General features: G+C 54.4%; 1 protein-coding gene across 4 annotated transcripts in view; it reads left to right on the forward strand.

Annotated features, from left to right (window-relative positions):
• PACSIN1 (protein kinase C and casein kinase substrate in neurons 1) overlaps positions 1-19,597 on the forward strand; it is a 57,412-nt gene that overhangs the window by 30,471 nt on the left and 7,344 nt on the right. The window contains exons 1-2 of one of the 4 annotated variants that reach the window (XM_007085291.3): positions 9,485-9,566; positions 18,568-18,697. In XM_007085291.3, coding sequence (XP_007085353.2) covers positions 18,635-18,697 — 63 coding nt within the window. In that variant the 5' untranslated portion in view covers positions 9,485-9,566; positions 18,568-18,634. Of the gene's footprint in view, positions 1-9,484; positions 9,567-17,738; positions 17,903-18,510; positions 18,698-19,597 lie in introns of those variants that run through there. The other 3 variants (XM_042986155.1, XM_042986153.1, XM_042986154.1) reach the window with 3 other exon arrangements.

Here is a 19,597-nt window from a genome sequence, read left to right on the forward strand (position 1 = left end):
GCACCGACTGAGCCAGCCAGGCGCCCCTGCGTCTGTATCTTTGTTGACACCTTCCGACCCTGTCAGGCTTGGATTTTCTGCAATGATGGGAATGTTCTGTATCTGCACTGTCTCGTATGGCAGCCACGGGTGGCTGTGGAGCGCATGAAATAGGGCTAGTGCAACTGAGGAGTTGATTTTTTTAAATTTTTTTCAGGAATTGTATTTCCAGCTTTATTTAATGCTATTGAACTTAAATTTAATCAAATGGCACTAATGGCTTCTATAATGGACATCCTTAGACACCCTGCATTTTTCCCAGGGTGCTCGGCAGGGTGCTGGCTTGCGCTGGACCTCGAGAGGCGCTCAGCACCCAGACTGCTTAGAACGAGATGGGCTCTGGCTTAGAGGATGCCCTGTGCAGTCCATTTCAGCTGGAGGCCTCCGAGATTCCAGAGAGGAGCTCGGCTCTTTTAAATATTACCAAAACTGTACCCACAATGGGCATTTCCCAAACTGAGGCAGTCCAGTCCATCTGGGACCTCCGAGTGCTTTGCTTTTGGTGGGGATTTTATCAGTTCAGCGTAGAAATGTTGGTAATGCCATGCCAATCAGAAACTCTATCAAGTAATTAATTGAGTAACAAGTGATTTGTTGTCTGGTTTAAAAAAACAAACAAACAAAACTTCTGGGGCACCTGGGTGGCACAGTCAGTTGAGTTGAGTCCGTTGACTCTTGATTTCAGCTCGGGTCGTGACCCCAGGGTTATGGGATTGAGCCCTGCGCTGGGGTCCACGCTGACTGTGGAGCCTGCTTAAGATTCTCGCTATCCCTCTGCCTCTCCCCTGCGTGTGCTCTCTCTCAAAAATGAGATAAAATATTTCTTAGCTCATGCAGTTTGTTTGGTAGACAAAAATCTTTCCAAACGTGGAATTGGGTGAAGAAATATGTAAATGGCCCCCCAGTGGCACTTAGGTTAGAGATAGTTAATCTGGTCCACCCCCCTCACTTTGAGAAAGGCAAATCAACACCCAGAGAGGGAGTGACCTGTGTAGGGCCACCTGGCTGGAATGGGGCTGAGTCAGGACTAAAAGCCAGAGTCCCACGCTTTTTGGAGAAGCTGATGTCTGAACAGGGTTCTTGTGACCCAGTGTGTGTGTGTGTGTGTGTGTGTCTGCCCTGGGCTGTCTGCACCCCCGAGACAGTGAATGTGTCTGTGACATTCCCTTTGATCAGTGATCGGAAGATATGGAGGTTTAAAAACCTCTTTGATCTTGGAGTTCTAGAATAGGGGTAGGAATAGGATTGGACCAGTTCTTGCAAAGCAGTCACTGGAATGCCTGTGCCCCCATCACAGCGGGGAGCTACCTGGAAAGAAGGTCACGAAAAATGCAAATTTGGGGGCCCCACTGCTGACCCTGCTGTGGCGGTCTGGCACACTGGTGCTCCCTGCTGTCACCGTGAACCCCACCTCCTGCTGTGCACATCCTGGTGTAGCACTCTCCCCCGCCATTGACCATTGACTCTGCACTTGCTATGTGACCTGCTCTGGGCAATGAGATGTTGGCCAGCATGAGGGAAGCAGAGGCTTGATAGATAAGATAACTTGAAAGACAAGTTACACGTTGGAATTTGTCCTTTTGGAATGTTTGCTCTTGGAGCCCTGAGTCCATGTAAGTAGGTCTAAGGTACCCTGCCGGAGAGACCACAGCCTGGGGGGAAAGAGAGGGAGAGGGACCGGGAGTGGCAGGCCAGCTAGCCCAGCCGACTCAGCCGAGGGCCAGTCATGTGAATGGAGAAGCTGTCTCGGAACCCAGCCACCCCCCAGAATGGCCAAATATAATAAATCATTGTGGCTTTACGTCACTGAATTCTGGGGAGCTTTGTTGTGCAGCCACAGACAACTGAAACCCCCTGCTGGATCAGAATCTCTGTGGGCCATGGCCAGACTCTCCATTTTATCCAAAACTCCAGATGGTTCTTGGGCTTCCTAAAGCCAGAGAACCCCTGGAAGGGGAAAGGGCCTGATTCAAATCACCATGAGCTGTGTGACTTCATACAAATCCCTTCGCTCCTCTCCTTCTCCTTTTCCTTGTGGTGCCCCTTGTGGTACAGACTCCATAGATTCTTGGGGAGGAGGGGTGTTTCTTTAGCCATTTCTCTGAACACTTTTCAGCCCCACATCCTTTCTCCTCTCCTCTTGGGACTCGAACAATATGAATGTTGGCTCTTCTGTTGGGGACCCAGAGGGCCCTGAGGCTCTGTTCTTTTTTTTTTTTTTTTTTTTTTTTTGAGTTTATTTATTTATTTTGGGAGGGGTTGGAGAGAGCAAGTGTGAGTGGAGCAGGTGCAGAGAGAGAGGGAGAGAGAGAATCCCACGTCGGCTCCATGCTTAATGTGGAGCCCAATGCAGGGCTTGAACCCACGAACTGTGAGATCATGACCTGAGCTGAAACCAAGAGTCGGATGCTTAACCAACTGAGCCACCCAGATGTCCTCATTTATTTTTTTATTTTTATTTTTTTTAAGTTTATGTATTTATTTTGAGAAAGAGAGAGAGCATGAGTGGGGTAGGGGCAGAGAGAGAAGGAGAAAGAATTCCAAGCAGGCTCTGCGCTGATGTGGGGCTTGAACCCACAAATTGTGAGATCATGACCTAAGCCGAAATCAAGAGTCTGATGCTCAACCGACTGAGCCACCCAGGTGCCCTGCCCATTTTTAAAAAAATACATCCTTTCTCTGTTATGCAGATTGGGTAATTTCTATTGTTTTATCTTCAAGTTCACAGATTCTTTCCTCTCTGTCTCCACTCTGCTGTTGAGCCCATCCAATGACCTTTTGGTCCTAAATTTTCAGTTTGACTCTTCTTTGTATGTTCTATTTCTTTGCCAAGGCTTTCTATTCCTCATTTGTTTCCAGGGTGTTCCTAATTGCTTGTTGACGCACTTTTGAGACTGCAGCTTTAATTTCCTTGTCAGATAATTCCAGTGTCTGTGCCATCTTGCTGTTGGCCTATGTTGGTTGCCTCTTCTCCCGCCGATTGAGATTTTTCTGGCTCTTGGTACGACAAATGATTTTTCTATTGTATTCTGGACTTTGGAGTATTGTTATGAGACACTGGCTCTTATTCAAATCTTCTGCCTTAGCAGGTCTCCTCTGGGACTGCTCCTGCGGATGCCAGGTCAGGGTAGAAGCTCAGCTTCCCCGGAGTGCCTGGCTAGCTCAGTCGGTTACGCGTCCGACTTTGGCCCAGGTCATGAGCTCACTGTTCGTGAGTTCGAGCCCTGCGTCAGGCTCTGTGCTGACAGCTCATCGGAGAAGGCTGCTTCCTCACTTCCGAGCAGGGATGGGAGTTCTGGCTTCCCACCAGACAGACCTCAACTGATACCTCCCTGCCTGGGAAGGCAAAGGTAGCTCATTACTTCTCCCCATGTTGTCTCTATTGACCTGTTACTTCTAGGGATGGTGACAGTCCTCCTGGGCCTCCTAGGTCCCCACCCAGTGTGGAGAGGGTGGGGTACCTTGATACCACTGGGTGGGGATGGAAGTTCCAGCTCCCCACCTGTTCTCTGTAACCACCTGGTGGAGGGGGAATGGGCCCCTGGTTACACCCAGGCACAGCTCCCCACTTGGTCTCTGCCCATGCAGAGGGGATGGGGCTGCAGTTTTTTTCCATGGTGTTTGGCTAGAGCAGGGCATTTATTGTTTTAAAGGTTTTGATTTGCCAGACTGTACCTTTCCTAGTCCTTCCAATAGGGAGGAGAGGCTTTTCTTGGGGCTGTTTTTGTCCACAGTCATTGGTATTTCTGGGTTGCTGATTTCTCCAGCTCCAAATCTGAGATATTTTGGGCAAAAAGAAAACCCAGAGAACTCACTGCTGTGTTGTTCCTTGAGCCCTGAGATCCCTAGTCAGTCCGCCTTCTTCTCTCCCTTTTTAGAGTCTTTGTAGGTTTGTTTTATATATAATGTCCAGGACATTAGCTGTTCTTTCCAAGAGGAACAGGGAGAAGTATATCTACTCCATCTTGCCCAGGAATCAGAAGTCAAGATTTACCTGTTTTCTTTCTTTCTTTCTTTCTTTCTTTCTTTCTTTCTTTCTTTCTTTCCTCTTCTTTTCTTTCTCTTTCTTTCTCTTTCTTTCTTTCTTTCTTTCTTTCTTTCTTTCTTTCTTTCTTTCTTTCTTCTTTCTTTCAGAGAGAGCAAGCACGAGCACGGGAGGGGCAGGGAGAGAGAGGGGGTGGGAATATTGAGCAGGCTCCACGCTCAGCATGGAGCCTGATCCAGGGCTTGATCTCACGACCGTGCAATCATGACCCGAGCCAAAATCAAGAGTCGGACACTTAACTGACTGAGCCACCCAGGTGCCCCAACATTTACCTGCTCTTGAACTTCATATAAACAGAATCCACTACCTAAATCTTTTTAAGGTTGGCTTCTCTTGCTCAACATGGTGTCTTGAGGTTATCCATGTGGTTGTGGATAGTCAGCTAGTTTTCATTGTTGTATAGGGTTTGGCTGTGTGAACAAGCCCCAGTGTGGAATTTGCTGCAGGGAATCCTGTATAGCCACGAAAAAGCAGACCTACCTCTCCTGTATGCAGTAAACCACACAGTTGGCTTACCAATCCTTCTGTAGATGGTATTCGCATTGCTTCCAGTTTGGAGCTATTATGAACAAAGGTGCTTTGAAGACAATTTGCTGTGATGAACAGATACTCTTGGACATGTGTTTTAGCGACCACAGCACTCACTTCTGTTGGGAATAAATATTTCAAAAGCCTCTTAACTGGTCTGCTTCTTCAGCCCTTGCCTCCTTCTACTTTTCCATATACAAGGCACAGCGATCTTTTGAAAACATAAATTGGATCCCTTCTCCCCCTCGCTCAAAAATACCAATGGCTTCGGGGCGTCTGGCTGGCTCAGTTGGTGGAGCGTGTGTGTGACTCTTGACCTTGGGGTTGTGGGTTTGAGCCTCATGTTGGGTGTAGAGATTACTTAAAAATAAAATCTTAAAACCAATGGCTTCTCTTCATCTTTGGAATAAGATAGAATCCTTCCCATGTCCTCCAAGGCCCTGTAGGATCTAGCCCCTGCCTGCTTCTTTGTTCCGACCTTATTTACTGCCTCTCTCTACCTGCCATTCCTCTGTCTACCCACCCGTTCATCCATCAAAACATCATTCAGTTTGGGGGTGCCTTCAGCGTGCCTAGGTGACTCCCGCTTTTGCCCTTGCTCTTCCCTCTGCCCAAAAGCACTGTTCCTGCAAATCATCACCTCCCCTTCCCCCTTTATTTAAGTGTCTGTTCAAATGTCATCTCTTCAAAGAGGGATTCTAAAATGTCCCCCCATTCATCCTCTGTCTTTACCCACATTATTTTTCTTCTCTTTAAAAAAAATTTTTTTTTTTACCATTTATTTATTTTTGAGAGAGACAGAGTGTGAGCAGGGGAGAGGCAGAGAGAGAGGGAGACACAGAATCCGAAGCAGGCTCCAGGCTCTGAGCTGTCAGCACAGAGCCCGACGCGGGGCTCGAACCCACGAACCGTGAGATCACGACCTGAGCCGAAGTCGGACGCTTGACCGACTGAGCCACCCAGGCGCCCCCACATTATTTTTCTTGACAGCACTGATCACCACTTGAACTGCTGTTGTTTCTTTGTTGCGTGTCTCCCGCTTTGGCGTGAAATGTCCAGGAGGTTAGGGATGTTGTCCGGTTATCTCCTGGGTCCCGCTCCCTAGAGCAGTGCTGGGCATAGTAGGTACTCGGGAACTATTTTGGGATTTGTTCAGACACGCCTCAGCTCAGATGGGAGGGCAAGTCCCTTAACTCGTCCTTCCCCCACTCTAGTCTCCTGGGATCTCGTGACAATGCAGATTCTGATTCAGGAGGTCTGGGGTGGGACCTGAGATTCTGCGTTTTCCTCCCAGCTCCCACGTGATGCCCAAGCTGCTGGTCCTGGGATTCAGGTGTCGAATAGCCAGGGCTTCATAGCTCTGAGCCTCCGTTTCCACATCTGTAAAATGGCTCATTGTGAAAAACAAGTGAAGCACTGTGCATGGTGCCTGGACTTAGGAGGTGCTCGGTACATATCTCCTGCTTTTCCTCTCGATGCCTTTCTGCGTCTGAGACTTGAAGTTGCCTCCGTTTGCTCTTTCCCCATCCCTACAGTTTAAGCCCCTACACAGACCCTCGGTGGAATTTTCTGAGCTGGCCAGCCCTGCCTGTCATGGGCAGGGGTTTGGGGAGGATTCTGGCATTTGGACAGTCGTGAGAACATTATGCAAATGAGATGCAAAGCAGCAGCTAATGAACCCTGATTGCATTGGCCCTGGCACTGGGGAACTGTAGGATAACTGTGCTGGGCTGGGAAGGGGGGGTAGTGAATGTTTTCTGGGTTGGACGAGGAGGTAGTGACAGAAGGGGTCAGCTTCTCCTGGGTTGCCCGAGGCCCCCTCCTCCTATATTGACTGGTCTGCCTGTGGGACTGGAACCTGGTTAAGGTCCAGGAATAGGGCTGAGGACAGGCATGGTGTGTGTGTGTGTGTGTGTGTGTGTGTGTTGTGTGGTGCGGGCGTGTCCCTGAGCCCGCCTGAGACCTGCAGGTGGGAGACTACAGGGCTGCACACTGGTGGCTTGGGGGCCCTCTCAGTAGCAGAGGAGACTGGATCAGGCTGACAGTGGGAGTGGGTGCTCTGTAGGCTGGGCACAGAGGGGGAGACAGGGGTCAGCTCCTCCCACAGAGCCTGTATGAACATGGGAGGGCAGAACTCGGAGTCTGCCAGGCAGTAGGTGGGCTGGATCAGGCTCAGGAGGGGTGGAGGTGGGGGGCAGCTATCTTTGGAAACCTGGGATGGAGCTGGCTCTTTAGGAGAAAGATGATCCGGGGCTGGGGGACTGGCAGGTGGGCAGGGGGCTCTGCTTACAATGCCTGGGAACTCAATCCCTCCTCGCCCTCAGCTGAGGTCTCCCCACTGTCTCCAGGGAGCCCCAGCTCTCAGGTGCCAGGCATCCCCACCCTCTGGCCCGGGCCTTGACTTGACCCTCTGCTGAGGACCTCCAGGCCTGTGGACAAGTGTCAGGCTTCTCGCTCAAGGATGGTCAGTCCCCTCTGACCTGGAAGTCCCCTCTGAGGTGATTTAGGGGAGGGGGGGCGGTCCCCTAAATGAGTCCCCCACTCATGCTTCTTGACTGGCCCTTCAAATGCATATAGTGACCCTGTCCTGCCTTTGATCTAAGGACGAGAGGCATACTTGGTTATGAAACTTCCAGAAAATGGGTCGCTGTTGCCATGTGTCCTAATCAGATCTTAATGGAACCAATGCCGAGCGTTGGAAAAGCTTGGCAAAGCAGTGGGTTCGAATCCCAGCCCAGGGATTTACTGGCTCTGTTACTGGCTTGGGCAGACTGCTCAGCCTCTAAAGCCTCTGTTTCCTCGTCAGTTCTGCGCCCTCACCTGCAGGGCTGCTGTGACAGCCAGAGGCGCTGCAGGAGAGCAGGAGTTAGCACATCCACGAGCTCCGTACCCTCGAGGGCAGGGACTCTGTTTTGCCCACGGCTGTGTCCCGGCACCTAGAACGATCCCTGGTACACGGTGGGTGCCTAGTAAGTATCTGCTGAATGAAGGAGATTCCCTATTTCATGTGTTCCCATGATGATTTCCCCCTTCGCAGTTGACAGCTCTGATATCTGGATGTGCCATATAGCTCATAGCCTTGGTTTAGCTGGCGTCAGTCTCATCACTGAAGGGATCTTGCGTGGGATGAAATGTGGAAGAGGCTATTACTATTATTGTTATTGTTAACAGTTTTTTGCTTGATTTTTGGTTGGCTTCTGGGTCTTTCTGATTGCATCTGCCTTCTCTGGGCTGCGTGGGGTCCCTGAGAAGCACCCTGGGGCACTGGGGCTGCACTGATCCTTGCCAGGGTCCTTCTGAGGTGGTGCTGGGCTGGAGACAGTGCATCCCATGGGGGCACGCTGTGCGTCCTGGGCCCCAGTCCCCACTTGATGTCCTCACCTCGCCTCCACCAGATGCCGTCCCTCCTGGGGGGCTGACAGGGTTCTCTGAGCCTGGAATCCCCTCTGAGGAGGAAGGGCCCATTTTACTGGATCTGTCATAATTCCCAAGTCCCAGGACCTGGCTGGGGGATGGGTGGGGATATCTGTGAGCCTCCTAGGCAGAGGGGCCTCTAGGTGGGATTTAGTGTGGATCAGGCAGGGGACTTTATGAGGGAGGGGGTCGCCGGAGGGTGGGTCCTATGTCTACCCCCACCCCAGGCCCCTCCTGCAGCAGGGCTGAGACAAGGTGGGCAGATTAGTGTCTGATCTCTAGAGGGCAAGTGCAGAGCAGAAAGGTCCTCTCCTAGAAGTTGATTCTGGTTCAGTCTCCTGGTTGGGGCACAAGCTTGTGTTACCGATCCCCTCCCATGGGGCTAGGGGCTCGTGTATGCATCTGTTGCTTTTGTGTAGAAAGGGTTTATGTGTTGCATGTTCCGGATCCATGTAGATGTGCATACATGTGTCCTAAAGATGTGTAAATGCTGGCATTACTCTTACCGTGTCTGTTCCCTCTGCACATACAGGTAGATGCACAGACTTGTGGAGATGCATGTAGGCAAATACATGTAATGGGAGTTTGTATTTATAAGTGTGTTGTTGGGGTGCTCATTTGTGTAGACACACATCGGAGCATGGAGATCACATGCATGTAGCGCGAGCCTCGCTGTTTGCTCTGAGGGGTGGGTGATAGCTGTGGCCCGTGGGAGTTGGAATCACAAGGCCTCACTGCCAATAACCAGCCCAGGAGCCTTAGATGCTCAGACAGGTTGTTTTACTACCGTGGGCCTCAGTTTCCCATCTGTAAAATGGGTATGGATTCTCAGAGGATGAGACTGTAGACAAGCATCTCATACTCGGCCTGACCCAGAAAAGGCTCAAAATAAAATTGCGAGGGATGATTGGGTGAGAATAAATGATCAAGTAAACAAATGTTTACAGAGCAGCAGGCAGTGAAGTTTAAGGACCTGAGGCAAGGGCAAGGGCAGGTGCCGCTTGCAGTGTCTCGAAGGGATGTTGGGAGGGAGGGTCTTGGGGAGAAAGAGAGGAGAGGGGCTGGAACAGGGTCCCCCACACAGTCAAGGGTGGCCTGGAGAGCCCCTGTGCTCACTGGCATCTCCAAGGTGAAGTGTGTGCGCCCCGCCCGGGTTGATGTCCTCTCGAAGAAACAAGCGTGGAAGGCGGGCGTCCCCTGGTGTCTGGGAGGGAGGGAGGCTGTGCGGCATTGCCTGGTTGCCATAGAAACGAGCAGAAGGAGGTGGGTGGCTGGAGAAGGAGGCGGGTCGGGAGGAGGGAGGGGAGGAGGCAGCGATGGGGGGCGGGGAGCTGGCTTCTGCAGTTCTGGCTCTGCTGCCTTCCTGAGCCAGCGGTGGAGGGAACCCGAGAGGACAGAGCCCCCAGCCCGGGCACCAGGCCCCCTCCCTGCCCGCCACCACGGAGAAGGAGGAGGACAGCCAGCCCCTCCGGCCCTGGCCTGGCCCAGCGGGGGCAGTGAGCTCCTACCTGCCCCTGGCTTGGTGCCCAGACAGGCCCAGGTAGGCATCCCCGATGGGGACAGCTGGAAGAGGCTGCATGGAGAGTGCCCCCCCACCCCCACCCCCAGCTGCCCCTGCCTTCCTACCAGCCGCACCTGGCAGGAGGCATACAGGCAGAGCCAGTGGACCTGGGTGGGAGCAGCCTGGATCCTGGGAGGCCCTCTTCAGAATCAGGATCCTCCTCAACAGGAGGACCGTCCCCACTGCCGCCTTCCTCCTCTGCCCCTCTGTCCCTCTCTCCACCACCGCCACAGGTCCAGACTGTAGAAATGTTCCCCTCTCTGGGGGAAGTGGGCTGAGGGGGGCTGGAGCTTCCGGGGACCCACAGTGCTCCCCCCTCCCCAGGCTGAGGCTAGAGAGGTAAGAATGCCCTCTGGCCCCACTCAGGGCACTGCTAGGCCCTGGCCATTTGGCAACAGCGTACCCACATCCCACCCTCCACACCAGCTGCCTCTGTGCCGGCCCCAGATGATCTCAGGCGTTGGGCTCAGAGCCCCCTGCTCAGACAAGAGGCATGTTTCTCCTTCTCCCCCAGGCTCGGGCCTTTTCCTTCCTTGTTCTCCCTGCAGACCTAGCTCCCTAGATCTCCCAAGGGACCCTTGTGCCATCCTCAGCAAGCCCAGGGTCTCCATGTTGGGGGATCGGGTGGGGGTGCCTGTGGCTCTCCCTCCCCCCCACTCTGTCCCTCTGCTGCATTGCTCCTGGGGACAGATTCAGCTGCTGCTGGGGAGCTCGGGCACTGCGGAGGAACCTCTGCCCGGTGCTCAGGAGGGGGCGGGGCTGGGGCCCAGGGAGGACCTGGGCCGCACTCTAACATCTGGGCACTGAAAGGACAGGGCAGGGCCTGCGCCAGTGCAGTGGGTGAGTGGCACCCGGTCCAGGTTTGCCCTGGGATAGAGCTGAAGGGCCTCGGATGCCATGGGGAAGAGATCCTAGCCTGAGAAGGGCAGGGGACTGGTGTGTGTGACCCTGGGTCCGCCTCCTTCCCCAGCACACCCTGAGAGCTTGGCCGGGTCCTTTGCTGGGACCACATTATGGGGCTCCCCATTTCCCTGGGCCCCTGGGGGTCAGAGTAGCTCGTGCAGGGGCCGAGAAGGGATCCTTGGGCCTGTGACGGGGTGGGGAATACTCACCAAGAAGCTGACATGGCTCGTTCATTTCTGCAAACATTAGTTGCACCTGCTGAATGCTAGGCACAGGGGGCTTCTGCTTTGGGGTGAAGGGCCTGGGAGTGAGAAGGCCAGACAAGGTGGGGAATGTACATCTCCCCTGGAGCCAGCAGCCAAGTAACCTGGATATACTGTCTCAGTCTGCTCCCAGGTGCTCTGAACCCCACCACCCCTTCTGCTCATCTCTCTCCTTTGGGGGGAGCTAGAGACCCTCCCTCCCCACCAGGGCCTGGGACAGGCATCTGTCCTGCCTTACCTTCTACAGCTGGGCCGGCCTCCATCCCAGCCAGAACAGGGGGACTGGTGAGGCCTGGAAGGAGCTGTCCCTTCCCCCAGGCCATCCACACCTGGCCCTGCCCTCTGGGAGGCCACGGATGCAGAAGGCTCAGGACAGGACCGACCCTCTCAGAGGAGCCGAGTGTGGGATGACCGGTCTCAAGGAGAGAGAGGTACCCAGAACAGCGAGGGCAGGGGCCTGCTCATCAGCAGCCCTAGCTCCTGCCTCCTCACCTGTGGGGTTTCCGCTTGGGCTCCCCAGGAAGCTGACCCTGAGATAAGGATACCATGAGAGAGGCTCATTTGAGAAGTGGTCTTTGGAAAGACTGCGAATGTGTAGGCGAGACAGGGAGCCAGTTCTCACTGTGGATAACTAGGGCTCAATCCCACTGGGGACCTCTGGAGCCACTGGAGGACCCACCCTAGGCTTAGCCCACGGGGAGGGTGGAGGGCTGGGGCGTGTATACACCATCTCCCCTCCCCCACACCACCCCACCATCGCTTGAGGGCTGCTCCTGCCCCCTCATACCCTGCCTAACTTTTCTCTTAACTGTTGTCACCACCTAGCGAGCAAGGAGACACCTCCCTGTGGAGCCTGCTGCGTGACACCAGCACTGGAACAGTCCTAGAGGCTCCCTGGAGATGGACAGGCCGAATGAGATGCTTCCTCCTCTTTGCCTGGAGTGGGGCAGGGGGTGTGGTGCAGGGTGGCGACTGCCTTTAGGGATGAGTTTCTGGAGGAGAGAGAGGGGGTCTGGGGCTGGAGGAAGAAGGAGAGGGTAGAGAGGGTAAAGACCAAAGGTTGGAGTCGAGGGAGGAGGGGAGGAGAGGCCAGCCACCGTGGCCTGTTGGCTTTAACCATTTTCTGGCTAGGACGAGCCTACCTGGTCCCCTCTGCCCTGGGTCTCTCTGGGGCCCTCCAGCCTCAATTGAGACCCAAGCTCTGTCTCCTCTGGTTTCCTGCTTTGTGTTTCCAACCTCTTCTTTCCTCCCTACCACCTTACCATAGAGGAGATGGAAGTTGGGGGGTGCGGGGGGAGCCTGGATTTTATACCCAAAGAGAAAGCAAGAGGAAGCCAGGCCTGGGGTCTCCTTTTCACAGGTCACCTGGAGACCTGGGGGTCCCAGGTGAGTCACAGAAGGGTCTTGGAAGGATGTCTTAGCTCAGGTTGCCATAACAAAATACCATAGACTGGTTGGGGGGTGGCGGGGGGGGGGCGGAGCTTAAACAATGGGTATCTATTTCTCATAGTTCCAGAGGCCAGAAGTCCAAGGTCAAGGTACTGGCCTATTGGGTTCCTGGTGAGCCTTTCTTCCTGGTTTGCAGCTGGCTGCCTTCTCGCAGTGTCCCCCCATGGACTCTCCTCAGTGCGGGCATGTATAGGGAGAAAGCGGATCTCTCTTTTCTTCTTATAAGGACACCAATCTTACTAGATCGGGATCCCACTGTTATGACATTATTTAACCTTAATCACCTCCTCAAAACCCTATCTCTAAACACAGTCACATTGGGGAGGAGGGTAAAATATTAACATTTGGATTTGGTGGGGACACAAGTCAGTCTTCAGGAAAGGTCTACGGGGGTGTTAGCCCACAGAGAGGAGAAGGGGGTACGAAGTCATCTAGGGAGCTGAGGGTCTCCTGCTTTGGAAGAAGCATAGGCAGTAATACCTGTGACAATAATGCTTCTCGCACAATAACCCCATGGGGTAGCTGGTATCATCACCTTCATTTTGCCAATGGGGAAACTGAGGCACAGAGCGTGTAAGCAACTTACCGAGGTCGCACAGCCAGCAAGTGGCAAAGCCGGGTTTTGAACTCGGTTGTTCTGTCTGGCCCCACAGGCAGCGCTCTCAACCACCGTGCTAATATAGCAGGATTTCCTCTACGCGTAGGGAGAGAACCAGCAAGTTGCGCTTCCTGGCAGGGTGTGACCAAGAACTGCACCAGGGTGTGGGGTGAGATAAGTGAGGGCTGGGGTATTCAGGGAAGGCTTCTTGGAGGGGGTGGGGCTGAGTTGGCCCTTGGGGGAAGCAGGGTTATTTTGGTTTGGGGAGTGATGAGCGATAGGACAGCTGTACCCCAGGGCAGGAGGGAAGGTGTGAGCCTAGCGGCAGAAACTGGAGTGAGGAAGGGGGTATGCATCACAGGGAGGAGGAGGAGAAGGACAGCACGATACAGCTGACCCTGAGCCCTCCTGCTGCAGCTGAAGCCCCAGGAGAGGCTGGCAAGAGTCCCGGCGTGGCCCCAGGTCAGGCACGGTGAGCCCGTCTATCTCGGGCTAACGTGAGGAGCAGGGCTACAGCCAGGAATGTTGGTCCGTGGGGCCTGAGACCCACCCTGGGTGAAGGGGAGGCGGCTCTGGCTTCCCATGGCCCCGCCCAGGTTTGAGCTGAGCCGCTCCCTTGGGAGAATGTCTTAGGCCGGGGGGGGGGGGGGGGGGGGGGCCGGGTGACACCCACAGAGTGCTGCTCTGCCCCGGGACAGCTGGTGGGGGGGGGGGCGGGGAGGGCAGGGGAAGGACTCATCCCCTGGTCTGGATCTGACTCTGTCCTCCCTGCTGTGAGACCTTGGACAGGTCATTTCACCTCTCCGAGTCTCAGAGAAGGCAGGGGAGTCACTGCCCATCTCCGTGGGCTGTGGTGAGGATGGGGGCTGGGGGATACAGTGCACGAAGAGGCTGGCACATAGCAGGTACTCAATAATGGTGTCATTATTGATATACAGGGAGAGTGAAGAGAGGGATAATGGAACAGCCTCTTCTTTTTAAAAAAAATTTTTTTAATGTTTATTTATTTTTGAGAGACAGAGACAGAGTATGAGTGGGGGAGGGGCAGAGAGTGAGAGAAAGACACAGAATCTGAAGAAGCTCCAGGCTCTGAGCTGTCAGCACAGAGCCTGATGCGGGATTCGAACTCACAAGCCCTGAGATCATGACCTGAGCCGAAGTCGGATGCTTGACTAACTGACTGAGCGCCCCTGAAACAGCCTCTTCTGTCTGTGGACTGTGGCTCCCTGAGGAGGGAGTGCACCACCCTGAGGGCAGAATCGTCATAGGGGATCAGGGAGGAAGAGACTCTGGAATTGGACCCTGAGGGTTGGCCTAGAGGACAGGAAGGGGATACCAGGGGAAGCACAGGGCCTGGAACAGAGGACAGGTGGGATCTGGGAGCCCTCCTGTTGTGAGAGTCTGGCTTTTGGTTGTGTCACCATCATTATCAACATATACTGAGCACCTACTGTATGCAGGGGACTATGTTTGGCTCTGAGGTACAGAATTCAGTGTTTCTGCCATTTAAGGAATGAATAGAATGTGCTTTCATTCATTCGACAGAAACATACTGTGCACTTAACTATGTGTCAGGCACTGCTCTGGATGCTGGAAATACAGCAGAGAACCAGACAGGCAAAAACCACTGATCTTAGCAAGCCGATGTTACAGTGAGAGAAGAAGACACAAATATGATGAATGCTGTAATGTTGGGAGCCTGGCATATGGTAACATGTGCTGTGGAGAAAGAACAATAAAGAGAGGAAAGAGAGGAGAATGCTGGAGGGTGGGAAAGAGTGTCAAGTTAGATAAGGGAAGGTCATGACATTTGAGCAGACCTGGAAATCTGTGTGTGGGGGGGTGGCATTCCTAGCAAGTGCAAAGGCCCTGGGGTTAGAACAGCAAGGAGGTTGATGGAGCAGGAGGAGTTGCAGGGCCTCCTGGGAAGGAATTAGACTTTTACTTGGAGGAAATGGGGAGTCACAAGAGGATTCTGAGAAGGGCAGTAGTGGGATCTGACCTAGGTATTAGCAGCGTCCCCCTGGCTGCTCTAGCAGGGAACAGACTGGAGTGGGAGCGGAGGTGAGGGACACAAAGTCAGAGGCAGGAAGGCCAGTGAAGAGGCCACTGGGGACAGTGATGAGGGTGGGACCAGGGTGGCTGAGAGCAGAGGATCTGCTGATGGGTTGGCTGGTGGTCGGAAGTGAAAAGGGCTAGGGTGACTTCAAGGCCTGTGACTGTCAGTAACTCGCAATGTAGGAATCCACATGCCGCCTTTGGCCACAGCAGGCCTGCCCTCTCTGGGCTTATGCTCTTAATTCCTCTGTCCCTTATTCAAGCCAGGGGCAGACAGAACATGACCGAGGCCCCCACCCTCCAGGGTCTTTTAAAGGCAGCTGGGGCCTGAGGAGGGACCCCTTTCACCCTGGGGCTCCTCTCTCCCTAGAGGAAAGGTCAAGGCCAACATGAAAACTTCACACTTCCATAACGGTCTATATGTTTCAATAAGAGCTTACTACCCTTTTATCACTTGAGTGTCACATGAGACTCGAGTATTGTTTTCCCATTATGTGAGTTAGAAAAACAGACCTCGTGACAGGACTCGACTGAGATCCCCCTGGTAAGTGGTAGGGCTGGAGCAGAGGCCGTGCCCCCTGTTCAGCATGCTGAGGGCTACACCATCTTTGTGGGCGAGAAAGACCCGGCCCCTTCCCTGGCTCTACAACAGCAGCCTCCCTCCCTCCCCGTGGGACTACCGCCCCCTCTCCAGCAATGGTGACAAATCAGTAATGAGAGTCGACAAGCTCTTTCAGCTCCGTCCCAGCCTCTGGGCTCTCTCTGAAACGTGGGGGCCATAGTAGTACCTGCCGTCTAGGGTTGCTGGCAGGATTTGATGAGTTAAGACACATGAATGGTCCTTGGCACCAAGTATGTGCTCCATAAATGCCAGTTATTATTATCAATGATAAAGGGCTTGCAGGGCCACGATAGCTTTACAGCCACTGGGGAGAAAAGTCAGACGGGCATCGTGCCCATTTGGTGGGTACTTCTAAGAGCGTATCGCGCTTGCCCACGGGCACAACAGATGCCAGCCACACTGGCTTCCTGACTCGAGGAGATGCACCGTTTTCAGTGATGGCAGCTACTGATATTATCCTCATTTCCCAGCAGGCCCAACAAAGTCACGTGAATTGCCTAGGGTCACACAGCAGTTTGGTGACAGAGCAGGGACCCCAAGGCTAGAGCTATTTCTGTTATATGTGCCACCTCAGCTGGGACCCTGGAGACCCGTGACTTGCCTGCACTGAGGGAGGGACCCCAGCAAGTCTTCCCCGCTCCCCCCAGGGTCTGGACAAAGTGGAGATTGGTCTCCACCATTGTGTATTCCCATCTAGCCTGACACACCGGGTCTTAGCTGTACTGTCCCCTTGCTCTGTATTTCCAGCGCCCTCTGGGTCCTGGCTTTCAGATCCCTCAGCTCTCCTCCTCGACAGGGGCCGGAAGGTTTTTTTTAAAAAAAAAGTGCAATTTATGCACACGAGGCAAAGTTTAAAAGGCATAAAGGACCGACTGAAAAATCTCCTTCCCATCATGTCCCCCAGCCACCCAGTTCCCCGAAGGCAGCCACCACTACCAGCTTTCCAGAAGTGTTCCTTGCATATGTATTTCCTCCTATACAAATGGAAGCATCTGCAGGCTCACTGTTCTGCACCCTTCTTGGTTTGTTGCAGTGCCACAGCTTGGGAAGGGTTCCCTGGCACGCCTGCACCATCATTTACTTACGCAGTCCCCTGGACGAGCATCTGGGATGTGTCCAGCCTTTGGCTTTTACAAGTAGGGCTGCAGCACATGAAATTAGGCGTCATCAGTTTGCCCCGCTGGCTGGAAGGTGACTTCCTGGGAGCAGCATTGCGGGGTGAGGGAGGTGTGCCTCTGGAGTGGGGAGAGGAGACGCTGTCACACCCCCCCCATCTCCTAGTCAAGGCTAATCAAGTCACCTCCCCACTTCCTGGGGTGGACTCTCATGCAGACACGCCTGCACCCTCACCCCCTGCTCCCACCGCCGCCCTGCCGATGGCTGTGCTTTATCTGGATCCCGAAGAGCATAGTTCTGTATGACTTTACGGGTTCTAGGTGGGGCTCTGGCCCCAGGGATACTTACCTAACCTGGCTGAGAGTCCTTCATTAAATATCCCTGCCTTTTGCTTTCCCATGTCTACATGCAGTGCTCTTCGTGAAGGGAGTACTGCTTTGTAAGTGAACAGTGCCCAATTCAGAAGGAAAAAAAATTCAGACACGTTTCTTTGTTCCTTGATGAATTCTAAACACCTTTCCTCCTACCCGCCCCCACCATGCACGAGTTTGTGGGGAAGTTTGAGGTTTTGCTAAGGGGAAAGGAACAAAATCTCCTTAGTGCTTAGGGGGAGCAAGGAGGAGGCAGCACCGGGGAACAGGGCCCTGGACAGATAGGGAGACTGAGGCCAGAGAGAGGAGAGACATCCTTGACCAAGGATCCTCGAGTGTTGGTCCCATCTGCCCCGGGCCTGAAGGTCAGCTGCTATAAGGGCTGGGCATCCCCTGAGCCCCTAGGTTGGACTGGATTTTCCAGAGGCCGGCCCTCCCCAGGATCCTCATTGGGCAGGGTCCCTGAGACTGCAGTGCAGAGACAGGGAGGCATCCCCCCGGGCATCCCCTGTCTGAGGCTGGCAGGCCTCACTGCCCCTTTGAAGACCAGGTGCCTGGCCCTCTGGGCTCTGTCTCCTGACTACTGAGCTATTCTTGCGTGGGGTGGCAGTGAGGCCTGGATGGGGGATGGGAATCGGGCAGCGTCCCCAGCCCTGGGGCAGCACACGGCCTAGATTGGACAGCCGTGATGCCTGCCGACAGATCCAGGCCACACGTAGCCGCTCCGATACTCACACAGATCACAGTGGTCTGACCTGTAGGGCGGGAAGCCACATGTCTGGGACTCGTAAGGAGACATGTAAGTGGCTAATGGAGGCTTTTGAAGCTGGGCATCAGGGCAGCCAAAAGAGCGATTTACAGGGCCCCAGCCTGGACCAGAGATGGGAGGAAGCTGTGTTGCCAGCTTCCCCGGGGCACTTAGGCCCGGGCTCCGGGTAAGGGATTTGGGGAGGTTCTAGGGGCTGAGACCAGGGACTCTGCTGGGTGGGAGAGCTTGGGGGTTGCTATTTGGCCTGGTGCAAGGGTTTGGGTGGATCAGGGTGGGGGCAATGCCAACGTGGGCAGATCGAGAAGCCAGCTGGGGTTCATTGAGCCTCAAGTGGGCCCTACAGGGTGCCAGGCCCTGGGGAGGGGGTGCAGACATGCCTAAAGACTAGCCTCATTGCTGGCTTTGAGCAGCCATGTGTGTCTATGAGGCAAACTGCAGGTTTATATAAAGCAAATATGTAATTGGGGGGCTCTAACTTTTAGCACCGACTCCAGGAGCACGAAAACAGTTGTGTGTGCCTTGGTTCTGGTGGTGGGGGCAGGCTTTTGAGAAGAGGTGCCACACTGGAGCTGGAGGATGGATTTGGGGGAGAGGGAGGGCGAGGATATGGAGTGGAGGGCTCGTGGAGGAGAGGTGGGGGGGGTGCGCACTAGGGGTGCCACAAGGTGACTCTTGGGGTTACCCTAGGGACCCGGGCAGGAAGTCCCCATCCCAGTGCAAGGCTCAAGCCTGTGGAGCCCTCATCCTCACAGCAAGTTGGGGGCCCAGGCCTAGAATGGGGCCCGTGGGGCGCTTCGCCCCTCTGCAGGGATCTCTCTCCTGCCCTCCCAGCGCATGAACAGCCCAGCCTGCTGACCACCGCTGCACTCCCACCTGTCCCCCTCCCCTCGGCTGCACCATGTCCGGCTCCTACGACGAGGCCTCGCTAGCTCCGGAGGAGACCACTGACAGCTTCTGGGAGGTGAGGCTTTGATGCTCCCCAGGTCCTGGGGACCAGACAGCCTGGCCTTGTGGCGGCCCAGGCTCCCACCCACCCACAACCTCGGGGCTTGCTCCCCAGCCCCTCGGGTCCCTCCAAAGCCCTTGGTGTTCAGTGGGCCGGCTGTAGCCATGAAGTGGGGTAAGGCTACTGCCCACCAAGCCCAGAGCCCCTCTGCCCCACACCTGCACCCGGAGAGATCCTATAGCGTTTCATGATGTGGAATAGGCCAACCTCCTGACCGTCTGCTCTGGGGGCCTCGCTCAGAGGCCTGACGCTTCACGAAGGCAGGTACAGAGCTCTACAGCTTACACAGGCTTTTACAGCTGCCCCCTGCCCTTAGTGCCATGCGTTCCCGAAGCCCCCCAGCAACAAAGACGTGGAGGCAAGACTAGAGCCAGCGTTTCAGGAGCCTCCCAAACTATTTGAGACCAAGAAATAAAATGTTTCGATCGGCTTCCAAAACCCAAAGTGAGAACTGCCAAACCTAAATTAATAAGTGTTTAATGAGATGTCTACAAAACATAATATTATGTCAAGAAGCTGCAGCTCAACTCAACACTTACATGACTCTATAAATATGATACATTGAGCTCACAAGAACAAGATGAATAATTCATTCTAGTCTGGGTCCAAATGATCAAAATCCCGCACTTTGTGGCAGCGAGGAAATTATGTTTAGAGTGGGGTGAGGGAGTGTCGGGTATGATGCAGGGTGTTGGGGTCCCCGAAAATGAGAGGGTGGGGAGCCCCCAGTGCGTTCCCGCGGGGCGGCCAAGCGGCGAAGGTGGGAAGGTGGCCGTGGCGGGCGCCCCCTGCAGGACGCGGTGTCCTGGGCGGGCGGGGCGGGGAGGCGGGGAGCCCGCGGGAGTCGTGCTCGCT

Source organism: Panthera tigris, chromosome B2, assembly GCF_018350195.1.
Source record: "Panthera tigris isolate Pti1 chromosome B2, P.tigris_Pti1_mat1.1, whole genome shotgun sequence".
Taxonomy (NCBI): domain Eukaryota; kingdom Metazoa; phylum Chordata; class Mammalia; order Carnivora; family Felidae; genus Panthera; species Panthera tigris.